Source organism: Hydra vulgaris, chromosome 01, assembly GCF_038396675.1.
Source record: "Hydra vulgaris chromosome 01, alternate assembly HydraT2T_AEP".
In the NCBI taxonomy this organism is placed as follows: domain Eukaryota; kingdom Metazoa; phylum Cnidaria; class Hydrozoa; order Anthoathecata; family Hydridae; genus Hydra; species Hydra vulgaris.
In genome coordinates, this window is record NC_088920.1 from 58,240,001 (window position 1) to 58,252,500 (window position 12,500).

At 29.6% G+C, this 12,500-nt stretch overlaps 1 protein-coding gene across 1 annotated transcript; it reads left to right on the plus strand.

The window, feature by feature from the left end:
* The first annotated feature begins 2,243 nt into the window (after positions 1-2,243).
* LOC100203112 (NPC intracellular cholesterol transporter 2 homolog a) lies at positions 2,244-3,084 on the plus strand. Its single transcript, XM_065788789.1, has 3 exons — positions 2,244-2,376; positions 2,464-2,738; positions 2,933-3,084. The coding sequence occupies exons 1-3, from the start codon at positions 2,286-2,288 to the stop codon at positions 3,014-3,016; spliced, it is 450 nt and encodes a 149-aa protein (XP_065644861.1). The 5' UTR covers positions 2,244-2,285; the 3' UTR covers positions 3,017-3,084.
* The last annotated feature ends 9,416 nt before the right edge of the window (positions 3,085-12,500 follow it).

Below are 12,500 nucleotides of genomic sequence, written 5' to 3' on the forward strand. Positions count from 1 at the left end.
TTCATAATTACTTAAAACTTAAGTGTTGTAGTTAAGTGTTAAAATAAGGAAATTTTTATAAAGCATTTTTCTGGAATAAATTGCACAAGGCCTTTTAAAGCTTATTTAAAGCAAGATAAAAAGACCATCATGTTCTGCTTGCTCCGGTCATATCTTTTACGTTAACGATTATGTAAAAAAAGTTGTATTTACATAAAAAAAAAAAAAAATTTGGTTCATTTTGGCACTGAGTTTAAAAAAACATCCAATTAGAGTCGGTTTACGTTTTTAATACTGACACGGCGATTTTTTTTGCCTTAAAAATTCCGATAGCTTTATTTTGAGAAATACGAAATTTGGTCCAAAACGTCCGCAATTTTTTAATTTTTATGAAAAGTATTTATTAAAATATAGCTATCGGAATTTTTAAGGCAAAAAAAATCGCCGTGTCTATATTAAAAAGCCCTAATTATTAGGGCTATTGATATAAATTTATGTATTTTTGTATATTATGTATTTTTGAGTGTAATTATATATCATGTGTTTTTTTATAAAATCTGCTCTTTAAAAGTTTATAGATATTGAAATTCAATTTATTTAAAAAACTATTAATAAAACTATAAATAATCAGCTTGATAGCCTAAATAACGGTTGCCTTAACTATCGATGTTATTACTTATGAAAATAAATTTCAATTGGATCTCAAATTCCAGTTTGCAACTATATGTCTAAATTACAGTTAAATAGTTTGAAGCAAAATAGACATAAAAATCACTGTTTTTTAATGAAATACATATATATTTACGACATCAGTCATTAGAAGGTATATGTTGTAAACTGGAATTTTAGATTTATACATTATGAATCCATGTGTAAAATTTTAGATCATAAGGTGCATCATGGATGGAGTCTATCCACGAGTTTGATAGTAGGTTGTTTTATCGGTAAAAAGATGGTTCAGAAACCATTTTGAATTTTTAATAAATTATTCGGAGAAAATTAAATTACTTGGCGCGTAAAAATAAAATAAACTGTTTCCGTTACATCCGTATCCGAAAATATTGTAAACCTTAGCAAGTGGAAGAAAATCAATCAAAAAAATCGCTGTGGAGGGCGTAAAATATATAAACTTTATTACAGGGGGTCAAATGGAAGTCGACTGGAAGTCGATCGGAAACAAATATTGTTCTAATATTACTAATATGCATTTTGTAAAATCCGATGCAATTCATAATTTAAATTGTTGAATCTCTGTGTTGAAAAATTGTAATAGTGTTTTATTTTCATAATTTTTTATAAATGAAATTATACTTTGAATTATATTCTAACAATACCCCCGTTAACATCTTTTTAAAAGTTTTGTTTTACCTCTCTCCAGTTAAAATTGTAACACCGATCAAAATGCTTTTTGATTGGCACTTTTTAGCAACACTGTATACTGTAACTTAATAATGTTTAAACACTGTGTACTGTAACTTAATAATGTTTAAAAGAAGAACGCTAGTATATATTATTAACAACTAGTCTGATTGAATCGGTAATTTCAAAAACAATATAAGTCAAAAATACTGAATTTTGGTAAGTGAAAAAAAACTGTTGCATTTTAAAAAAATGTTAGTCATTGACATATGCTTTTTCAAAGAAATATAAAATGACGTTACTGCCTAAAATTATGCAATATAGCTGACTAATGTTGTTGTGACAGCCAACCATGTATTTACCTATAACGATCTTGAAAATGAAAAATGACTTATGTTGTTTTTCAAATGACCATATCAGTTATAAAACATGATTCATAAAATTTTCTCCGCATGCTATAATTCTTAATATTTATGCAAATTTAAAAAAAATAATTTGATCTAAAAAAATCAATTAATGATTAATTTTATGAATAATTTTATGATTAATTTTTCTCCATTTTATTTGGCTTGGTTGACGTTTTTTTTATTTTTTTAATAGTATTTGTTAATTTGTGTGTGTGAGAGGGGGAGGGGGAGAAACTGATGAAAATTGTAGTAAATTAGTGACAAGTTAGAACTTAATGGCAAGGTAATTGCCTTGTTTCATAAACTCAAAACTCATTTAACTTTAATATTGAATTATTTTTTTTCTTCATTAAACAGATACTAAGTTAAATGTTATTATTATTGGTTTTTTCTATTTAACTTTATTACTTTAAAACTTACAATTGTACTTTATTGTTATAGTTTTCAAAGTATTGTTAACTTTATTTTATCTAAAGAAAAGTGTCATTTATCATTTTTAAAATGTGTTTTTTTTCTTAAAGTTAATTTGTAGCAGTTACCATGAATTTTCTCTTTCTGATTTTATTTTATTTTGTGGCTATCTCTCAATGCATGATAATAAAGTACAAAAAATGCACGTCTCCAGCATCAAGTAAGCATACATTTAACTTTATAAAGTACGTAAAATATTGCTTGTTTTTGGTAACAAACATTAAAAAGTTGAAGCATTATTTAATAGGTGGTGTTATTGGTGATGTCATAATTACCCCATGCGATAGCCTTCCTTGTTCGTTTAAACGAGGTGGGAGTGGTAACATAAAAATTAATTTTCAAGCAACGAAAAATAATTCTGAACTTAACTCTGTAGTAAAAGGAAAAATTGGTCCGCTATGGGTTCCATTTCCACTATCTCAACCAAATGCATGCCAAAATGAAGGAATTACTTGTCCAATAAAAGCTGGGCAGTCTTACCTTTTTTCGTATGATTTACCGATTTCAACAACTTATCCTGCGGTAAACAAATTTTAATGCTACAAACTTATTATCTTTATTATTTTATTTTATATCTTTATTTTTTCTTTTATTAAAAATATTTATCTTTCTTCAAAAAACTCTTTAATTTTTTCATTTTACAAAAACCTTATGTTTACCTTTTTTAGTAACAGTATGATAACTTTATTACAAACATTTAATAAAATTTGTTACAGATCTCAGTAGTCGTTAGCTGGGAGATTCAAGATGAAAATGGTAACGATGTGGTGTGCATTCAGCTTCCGATAAAACTCGAATAAAACTTAAAAAAATGGAAAAAAATTTATTTTAATTTTAGTTAACAATTTTGATTCTGTAAAAAAAGCAGAATTAAATATGTCAAAAAGACAGAAAATAATTTGTGGTTTTTCGGCTCAAATTGCAGAGCGCGCGGCATTATTTTTCATAAGAAAAACAAAAGAAATATTTTTTTAAATACATTGGTTTCGATAATGAATTAATGAACACGAATAAATTACTCAAAAGTAAAGTGAATTTCAAAACTTATTTTATGGCATCCAGATGATATCTTAAAGAAATGTTTGATTAGCTAGTGATTTTTAGCAAATGGTTGTTTAACTACAAGCAGAGCAAATTATTTCGCACAACGCGAACTTCTTTTGCTAATTTTACGCCGTATCAAAATAGAACCTGTCATTTTGGAAATGACACAAGTCCCTTTATTAAAACTTTTCAAAATTAACAATAACATGCTTTTTTATAAAATTATGTCAATGCAGCTAGAGAAATTAAACATAGAAGTAGATAAATAAAGAACGTATATAACTTATGTAAGTTTTATCTTTTAAGCATGTCTGTTTCAGTCGATTAGTAAAAAATTTTTGTTGAGAAGATGAAAAAATAGCAACTTCATGGATATTGCAAATAAAACGAGAAAAAGAAAAGAATAAAACACAATTTTGATTAAGGAAAATTTATGCTAAACGCTTACACTTAGATTCATTTACAATGACACAAATTTAAATAATTCACTAGAAGGAAGAATTATCGTCTAATTACACTACTTTTTTTGAAGTATTTATTTCAAAAGTATTCATAGTTTCAGGTTTTTCTATTTTTTCTATTTAATTTTGTTTGGTTCATTTTTATTAGCGAGAGTCTCGGGGTCGTTTGACTTTTGCTTGATATACAGATGGGATTTCTTTTATACTTTCTGTTCCAGTAATCTCAGCTGCAACAGCTCGTTTTTTGGTTATAAATTTGTCAATGTTGTTGTTTTCTGTTTTGACTTTCAATGACCATTAACATTGTTTTTTTTTTTGAATGAGTTGGCTTTTCTTGAACCTCGGTCTCAGGCTGACCAGTATAAATAGTTCTGTGAAACCTCTTAATATAATAAATTTCGGTATGGGCTAAGATGTTTTCCATTTTAGCTAAAAGGGTACCTGTATAGTATTTTTGGGTAATCCTGATGAGTGGTTGCGTTGTTAGGCGTTTTTATTACAATATTTTATTTAACTTGCTTTCTTGTCGGTTTACTTATTTTGGTGTCTGCGCAAAACAAACACGAGGTCAGCGGTAATATTAAAAGAAATCGTTAAAAAAAGTAGTTAAAACAAGCCACGCAAAACAGGCTTTAGTTTAGGGTAAATAAAAAAAGTCGTTAAGAAATGTAATGAAAACAAACAAGAAACAACTAACTTTTAGCGTTTTAGTTTAGCGTAAATAAATAGAATCGCTGTTAAGTAATACAAAAAATATATAAAAAAAACTTTTTAAATACAACTTTTTAAAGATGGACTAATAAGTAAAAAATAAACTATTTCACGGGACCCAAGTATTTTGTGTACGTACACATCCTGAAATATCCATTAAAGTCAATGACTGAAAATGTTGGGCAGCTTAGTACAACTCGTTCCTATTGGCGCCCAACATTTTCTTTGGGAAACATAACGCTTAAGTAAAGTGACCATACGTACGCATTTGGCGCGTACAGTAAGCGTTTCACGATAGTTTTGCGCGTTTGGGGTTTTTTACGCGTTTGTGTACGCGTTTTTATATTAAAAAAAAGTAAATAAAATTCTTTCAAAAAATATTATTTGAAAGACTTTTAATAAGTGAATTATCTAAAATATAGTTAAAAAACAAAATGAATATAATTCCAATATTAAAACTTAACTATAAAACACGAAACTAAACGAATTAAATTCCCGTCAACATTTAAAAAAAAAAGTTTTTAAAATTCCCATTAGAGAAGAAAAAAAAATTACTTCGAAAGATTTTTCCACCGCGACAAAGAAAATGCGCTCGTTTTACGCAAATTTTGTTTGCCTTGTAAAGTCTTTTTTCCCTAATTATTGTAAATAACGCTTTGCGATTTATTTTAATAAGAAGTTCATAAAAATAAGTGTTCATAAAAAAGTAATTGAAGGGTTTTTATAACTATTTATACATAAAATTCAAATAATGAATAGTAAGAAGAGAAGGCTAAACACATTTAATAATAATTTAAAGAAAATGTTTCCTTTCTTAACGCAGAAAAAAGATGAGCTCCTCAAATGTACTATTTGTCAACACCTATTTGACATTAGTAGTCGTGGACGGTCTGCAACTGAAGATCATTGCAAATCTATCGAAGACAAAATGACATTAGATGCTTCTATATCGTCAAACAAAATCATAAAGTTGATGAAGAGTCAGAGCTTTGGTCAAAATGAAAAAGTGTTAGCCATTCAAGAAGGAACAATTGTATTCCACACAATCAAACACAATTATAGCTTTAGAAGTGCTGATTGTACATCAAAGCTAATTAAGAAATTTTATAATCCAAGATTTGCTTGTGCGCGTACAAAATGTGAAGCAATAATTGTAAACGTGTTCAAGAAATATTGTGAAACCAACTCAGAAAATGCTGTGTCAATTCTTTCTGATGCATTAAACCTCAAGGATGTTAAAATATATCCAATTTTGGCTCGTTATTTTGATTGTAAAGAGGGAGTGCAAATTCAGCTGATTAACATGGATTGTGTAAATGGAGAAAAATCAGGTATTTTATCAGAAGTTATCTTTAAATGCATTAGTGCTAACAATTTTTCGTCAAAAGTTTTGGCTATTTCTGCAGACAACACCAATACCAATTTCGGAGGTTAAAAACGAAACGGTAATAACAATATTCACAAAAAGTTGTTCTTTAAGCTACTTTTATTTGACTTTTTCAATAATGAAATGAATAAAATAGTATTGTTTTTGGTTCACAGTCAAGCCAATGTTTTTCATAATACGGTAAAAAAATTGAGAAAGATGATATTTCTGCTGCTGAAGTTGCCGTAGTATTAAAAGACTTGAAAGTCTTTTAATACTACGGCAAAGAAACTAGATAAAATCTAGAAAAGAAGAAAAATTTCTACCGTTCATGGTAAGACGGCATTTGCAAGTTACCGACGAAAGTAGTCATCATTTGAAAAACCAATTTCTGAAAAAAGTAGACATTTTTTGCAGTGTCTGGCTGAAGTAGAGGAGTGGACGCGTCACTTTAATCAGGTTGAAGCTTTTAAATGGTCTTTACTTAACTGTAAAGTTGAATGGATTGAAATTATTGAAACTATAACTTTTTTGAAAAAATCAAAATAAATTACATTCGCTGACAATGAATTGTTCGACGAAATTCGGAGAACTAATTTATATTGCACAAAGGAAAAGTTTTCTTCTTGGAACTCACAGTCTGTTGATTGTGACAAGCGATGGGTTTAAATTTTTTCTCATTACGAAAATAATCACGTTCCTTATAACAATATGTTAAAATTGGTGGAAGCCGCTTTATATTTGCCAGGTACAAACGCTACCGTAGAGCGTTTGTTTTCGATTGCTAATGATATTTGGGCGGAAGGGGGATCCCAAATTACAAATAAATCTTTGGCAGCTATTTTGTTCGTTAAATTTAGTTTAAGAAAATATAGCTGCTCAGAATTTGCAGAAAAATTTGAAAACGATGACATGTTGCTGAAAACAATTTATTCTTATGAAAAATATTTGTGATTTAAAAATGCAAATATTGTTAGTTATTTTTTCCATAATTTAGTTTCTTCACATGCTATTTTAAAATGAATAAACGAATTTTTAGTTACACCCATTTAAACCAGGACCGTAGGCAGGGCGGGAGCGAGGGGGACACGTGCTCGTCTGCGCTTTGTCCTGTTTGACTAAAAAATTGAAATTAAACATATATTCAAAAGTTGTTAGTAAAACACAAAAAAGGGCTAGGCGAAACCGTCTTGAAAATATAAAAAATATAATCACTTTATTAAATTTATGCAAAATCTTATCAAAAAATAGGTGAATGTAGACGCTAAAAAAAGTTGCTTTTGGGTCCTTTTGTTTTCATTTTATTTTTGGCGCCTCTTGAAGAAAGTGCTCCCCCTTTGAAGAAATGGTAATTAAATCAGGCTATTATGTATGTATTTATACATGCCAAGTTTGCCTTGTACGCGTCTGGTATTTTTCAAATATGGACACGTTTATAACGTTACATTAAAAACATGAAACCTAAAATTTAAGAAGAGTTTATCAAAATAATATTATACTTTTACACTTCATTTTTATCGCGCTTTTTTGATTAAAAAATGCCATTATCAAGAGCATTTCGTTCTATTGAGATAAGAATTACAACCTTCATTTACAAGTTATTTACATAAATTACATGAGTTTGTTAGGAGAAATTCAGTCACAAAAAAATGTAATTTTAACTTATCGAGTTTGAATATATTAAAAAGAAAAGATAATAGTTTTAAATATACTTTAAAAACGGATTTTTATTATTAGACATATCAAAACATTTTTCTTTTGCTTAGGGGTCATCCATAAATGATGTCAGTGTTTTTTCTAAATTTTTCGACTCCCCCTTCCCCCTTTGTTAAACTCTGTCAATTTTTGGCCTTTTTATATGATGTCAGTTTTTGTGTACTCCCCCACTAAAAAACGATGAAAATGCTTTAAATCCATTGATTTTTTTTCTGACTAAATTATGCATTTATATAATAGTAGATCTCATCAAATTATATTATATAATAGTCGATATCTCATTAAATAATTAACTAAGCAAATAGTATTATATATATTTAATATAATCTTTCCATGGGTTTTTGAAGTGATCATCGATTGCAACAATAGGTAGTGAATGCTCTCCGCGATATTAACAGGTTGGACCCTTTTGATTAGAGGGGGTGTTAAAGCAGAAGAATGAATAGAAGCGTGCCTTTTCAACATAGCTTGAGAGGCAAAGTAGATATTGCACTTTTTACAGATTCTATCAGCTAGGCTAGACTGAATTGATGGACAAAACGCATCATACGGCAAAATTGGAAATCCTATGGCAGTACGAGGAAGAATACTTTCAATGTTTGATGCGATGAGCATAAAGACTGATGATGGAAACAATTCTTTTGCTCCTTCTGAGACATCTACTGCTTTGATCCCGTCTCTCGTTTGGTTGAAAGGGACAGGTGGCGGAAGAAATCTTGCTCTAATTAGAGTAAAGTAAGAGCTTCTAATAGTCCGACAACAAGAACGATTTTCACATTTCACAATTTAAGTAAAATATTGACTTGTACGAAAATGATCGGGAATCATACGTTGATCTTGAAATAAAAGGCTCCTTGACTCTAGCTCTGCTTTTTCTGGATCAATATACTCTGCAATAGTTTGATAACCTTTAATTTGTAGATCAGACCAAATATCAGCCATAGTCTGTCCAGCAAAACAAAAGTTCTGTTTTTCTAAATTTTCATCTATTGTCCTGCCTGATTTAAATGATATGTTGGTTATTATAGGTTAAAAATTATATTAATATTTTTACAAATCAACTTTTGTCAATGTAATTACCTTGAGGATCAAGATGAGTTCCGTAATGTTCGTGCGGAAGAATCACCCCAGATAATTCTTTACTTAGAGATGCCATTCGTCGCTCGGCTCTGTTGAATGCACTGCGGCCTGGAGCGTTCGTCATGATTAAAAGAGCGTCAAGGTTATTCTTCAAGAGTTGGTGAATCCTTATTTCAATTACTTTCTGGTATCTGGGATTTTCATCGGGTCCTCCATTGACGCTAAACACAACGATAAGCTTAACCAAATTAGTTTGAGGATCTCTAGTAATAGAGTCGAACTCTTTGATATCCAAGAGCCGCTGATCCATGAGCAAAGGCGGTCGAGGATGCGTGTTTTCCTGATCGAACAGCAATGTAGGTAGGTCCAGAATAAGTAACAGCATCTGTTTTTCCGAGACCATCTTTTTTGATCGTAATTTGAGCGTATACAGATGGTTGAAGCTTGTGTTTAGCAGCCACGACCCAATCGTGGTCCGGGAGAGTTACCCGGTGCTCCAAATACATCAACAACGGGGCCTGTTTTTTGGTTTCTGTGATTCCAATTGGCACTCTAGCCTTGTCGTCTTGGCTAATGAAACACACTTCATATGGCCCTAAAATAGAACAAACTTCTTCCACATATTTTATAGTTGAACTGCAAAAGAGTCCGTCAACATGTTTTAAATGAGATTCATTCTGAGGACTGATCAATCTAACAGGGGGCTGTTTTGACGTGCCTTTTGCCTTCTAATGTTCCGTAACCTCTCGGAAGTAGACGAGTAAAGAGGGTGCTCTTACTGATTGCAAATCCAATTTTGTTCATCTCGGATGTCAATTCGTCGAGAGTTTTAATGCTCTAAATAATAAAGAAATATATTTGGATATAATTAACTTTTTTTACAGAAAACGGGATTTATTTCGTAAATTATATTCAAATCAAATCTTGAAATTAGTTGTTAACATTTCAAGGATATTTACAATAGTGCAAGTACTAATTAAGAGTAAAATGCTAACAAATACAATATTAACAAACATAGCTAAGCTATCATTACCCGAAGAACCTCTGACAACGTCTTTCATCAGCGGACGAACCACGGAGAGCAGTATCCATAATCACCTTCAAAAGAAGAGGTTGATCTACTTCTAATGACGGTCAACTAGGTTTCTTTCTGATTTTTAGTTTTTCTTTGACTTCTGGATGCTCCAAGCAGATTTCCTCCATTCTAGCTTTTTTCAGTTCTCTAGCTTTCTTCTGTTGAGCTTGATCATACTTTTTTTTGGCCAGTTCTTAACATAGAAAAGCTAGTTTCTTCTTTTTCTTTTTCAAATCATTCTCTTCAGCTTCAGCAATGAATCCACTTCTCTTTCTAGTCTTCAGTCCAGCAACTTCACAATTTAAAGCTGCAATCTCATAATTAAGTCGATCTTGAGCCACTGTTCTTGCATTTTTTTGATTTTTCGTGGTCAACAAACTCAAAGTTAATGCATTTTGTTGATCATCAATAACAGATCGCTCATTGGTGGGCTCAACAAACTGTGAGGAATTCCTGTCAAATTCAAGTGGAGTATATGTGGGGGCAGACTGCTTTGGAGTATTGACCCAAAATAATAAATGCTTGCTCTTGAACTTCATTGCCTTTTCATTAAATAAATTGATTAGATACATTACTCTTGATTCAAGATCCTTATGCAGCAGTTTCTTTTCTTTTAATGAATTCGATATACTATGGACTTCTTTCTGGATATTAGCCTTTTTTTTTTATCAGGATGAGCATTTCCATACGAAACCATCAATAAGTTAAGTAATGCGGTTTTATCCATATTTTAATATTGATTTATTAGTATTGTTTACATCACAATCAGAATAATGATTTTGCTCATCGTTAGCGCAAGCTTTTTAAAAGAGTTTCTTCAACCCGCTAGGGAGAAATTAGCGTTTCGAATTTTCAATAGACTTGATGTATTTGCATTGCATCACGCTTTACAATCAACTAGAGAGCAATTAAAGTTTCGTATTTGAAATAACGACAATTTAATTTCAAAAACTGACAAATTTATGAGTTTACTTTTATGAGTTAACTTTGAACCACATTTTATAATCCGCTAGGGAGCGAATAACGATTGTGAATTTTATATACTAAGAGTTGATATTTCTAACATAGATTGATTCGCAGTCAAGTGGTAATATTTTAATAAAGCGATAGTAATTTTTATTTTACGCCAGTAGTTGTTATTTATTTAATGTCTCTGGGAAACTTATTATATAAATTTATAATATTATATTATAAATAATTTAATAAAATATAATATCAAATTCCTCGCAGTTAATATTATTTTTCTCTCAAACAAAACATCATTTCTATACCATTTAGTAGATGTAAATACCGTTAAAATCTGCTCATTAAAACTGAAAAATGATTTAAATTGACTTCATTTTGGCCTCAACAACCCCTCCCCATTGTCAATTAGTGTCAAACTTTCCAGCACTCCCTCCCCCCTCCCCCTCCTTATATTTACTGACATCATTTATAAATGACCCCTTATCATGATGTTGCATAATTATGCAATAATAATTTGTAAAGCGCTTTTTAATTTTAAATATTCTTAGTTGTTTAGTTTGTGCTTTTTTTGTTTACGTACATAAAGTACAACTCAACCTACTTTTTGTTAAAAGGACAACAAGGAAAAATTTGTTCTTTATTTTGCCCTTATCTCTTGAACATTTTTTGAAGGCTTTCATTAAATTATTTTTCTAGCTGCTACTTTTTTTAATACTTTCTGTAAAATGAAAGATATTCATTTTTTCTTCAGTCATTAACTTCATTTTTTTTAGTCTTTTGAAATAATAACATATATATATATACATATATATATATATATGTATATATATATATATATATATATATATATATATATATATATATATATATATATATATATATATATATATATATATATATATATATATATATATATATATATATATATATATATATATATATATATATATATATATATATATATGTTTCACGGCTGTTTCACGCAATGTAAAATTGGGACTTACGTCACGAGTCTAGCAAAAACAATTTCCGCATAAAAAGTTTTATAAAAATTTTGGCAAATAAAATATAAAAATTCAATAACTTTAAAGTAATGGGTTTTTTTTTCTATAAACGCTTTAATCTTCAAATTAAAAAAATTTACAAGAACTATCTTTCTTGGTTAAATAAATATTTACTTTAAACAAAATAAAAATAAACATTGTTAAAATATTCCAAATGACTCCGGATGACTTTTCTGTTTTTAGCGATTTTTACGGAAAACCTGTCTTGGGCCAACCGAGATTGACTAACATAGCTACATGGCTGATGGTTGAAATTTGGAACACTTATCAATGAATGTCTATTCTATCAGATTCCAACGTCATCCGTGTGATTTTATTACTATAGCTTAATTTTTAATGCATTTATACTTTTAAACTTATTTCTTTTAAATGTAAAATAATAATTTTTTGATGGATGACGTTAGTTATTAAAATTTCGATCTTTTATGCAGATGAAAATATAAAAACTATTTTACGTACCTCTTGCTATGTTAGTCAATATGCTTTTAAACTTGGCATGTTTTACAACAAATTGTTTTAATTTTACGCTTAAACTTGTGTTAACATTTCTAAGCGATGACGTAACTTTATTGCGTTAATTCCCAAGCTATTTACTAACGAATTTTATTGAAACAACTGTTTCGGCGAGACAAATTTTGAAAGTATAAATGTAAACAAAGTTACGCGAAACTTTCTCTTTGGCAAATTGGATTGCCAAAGAGAAAGTTTCCAAAGAGAAATTTGAAGCCTCTGCAGCTACATAAGCATTACAGTTTGTTTCCGTCTGATCGTAAAGAAATTGTTTGTTTATGAATGAACAAC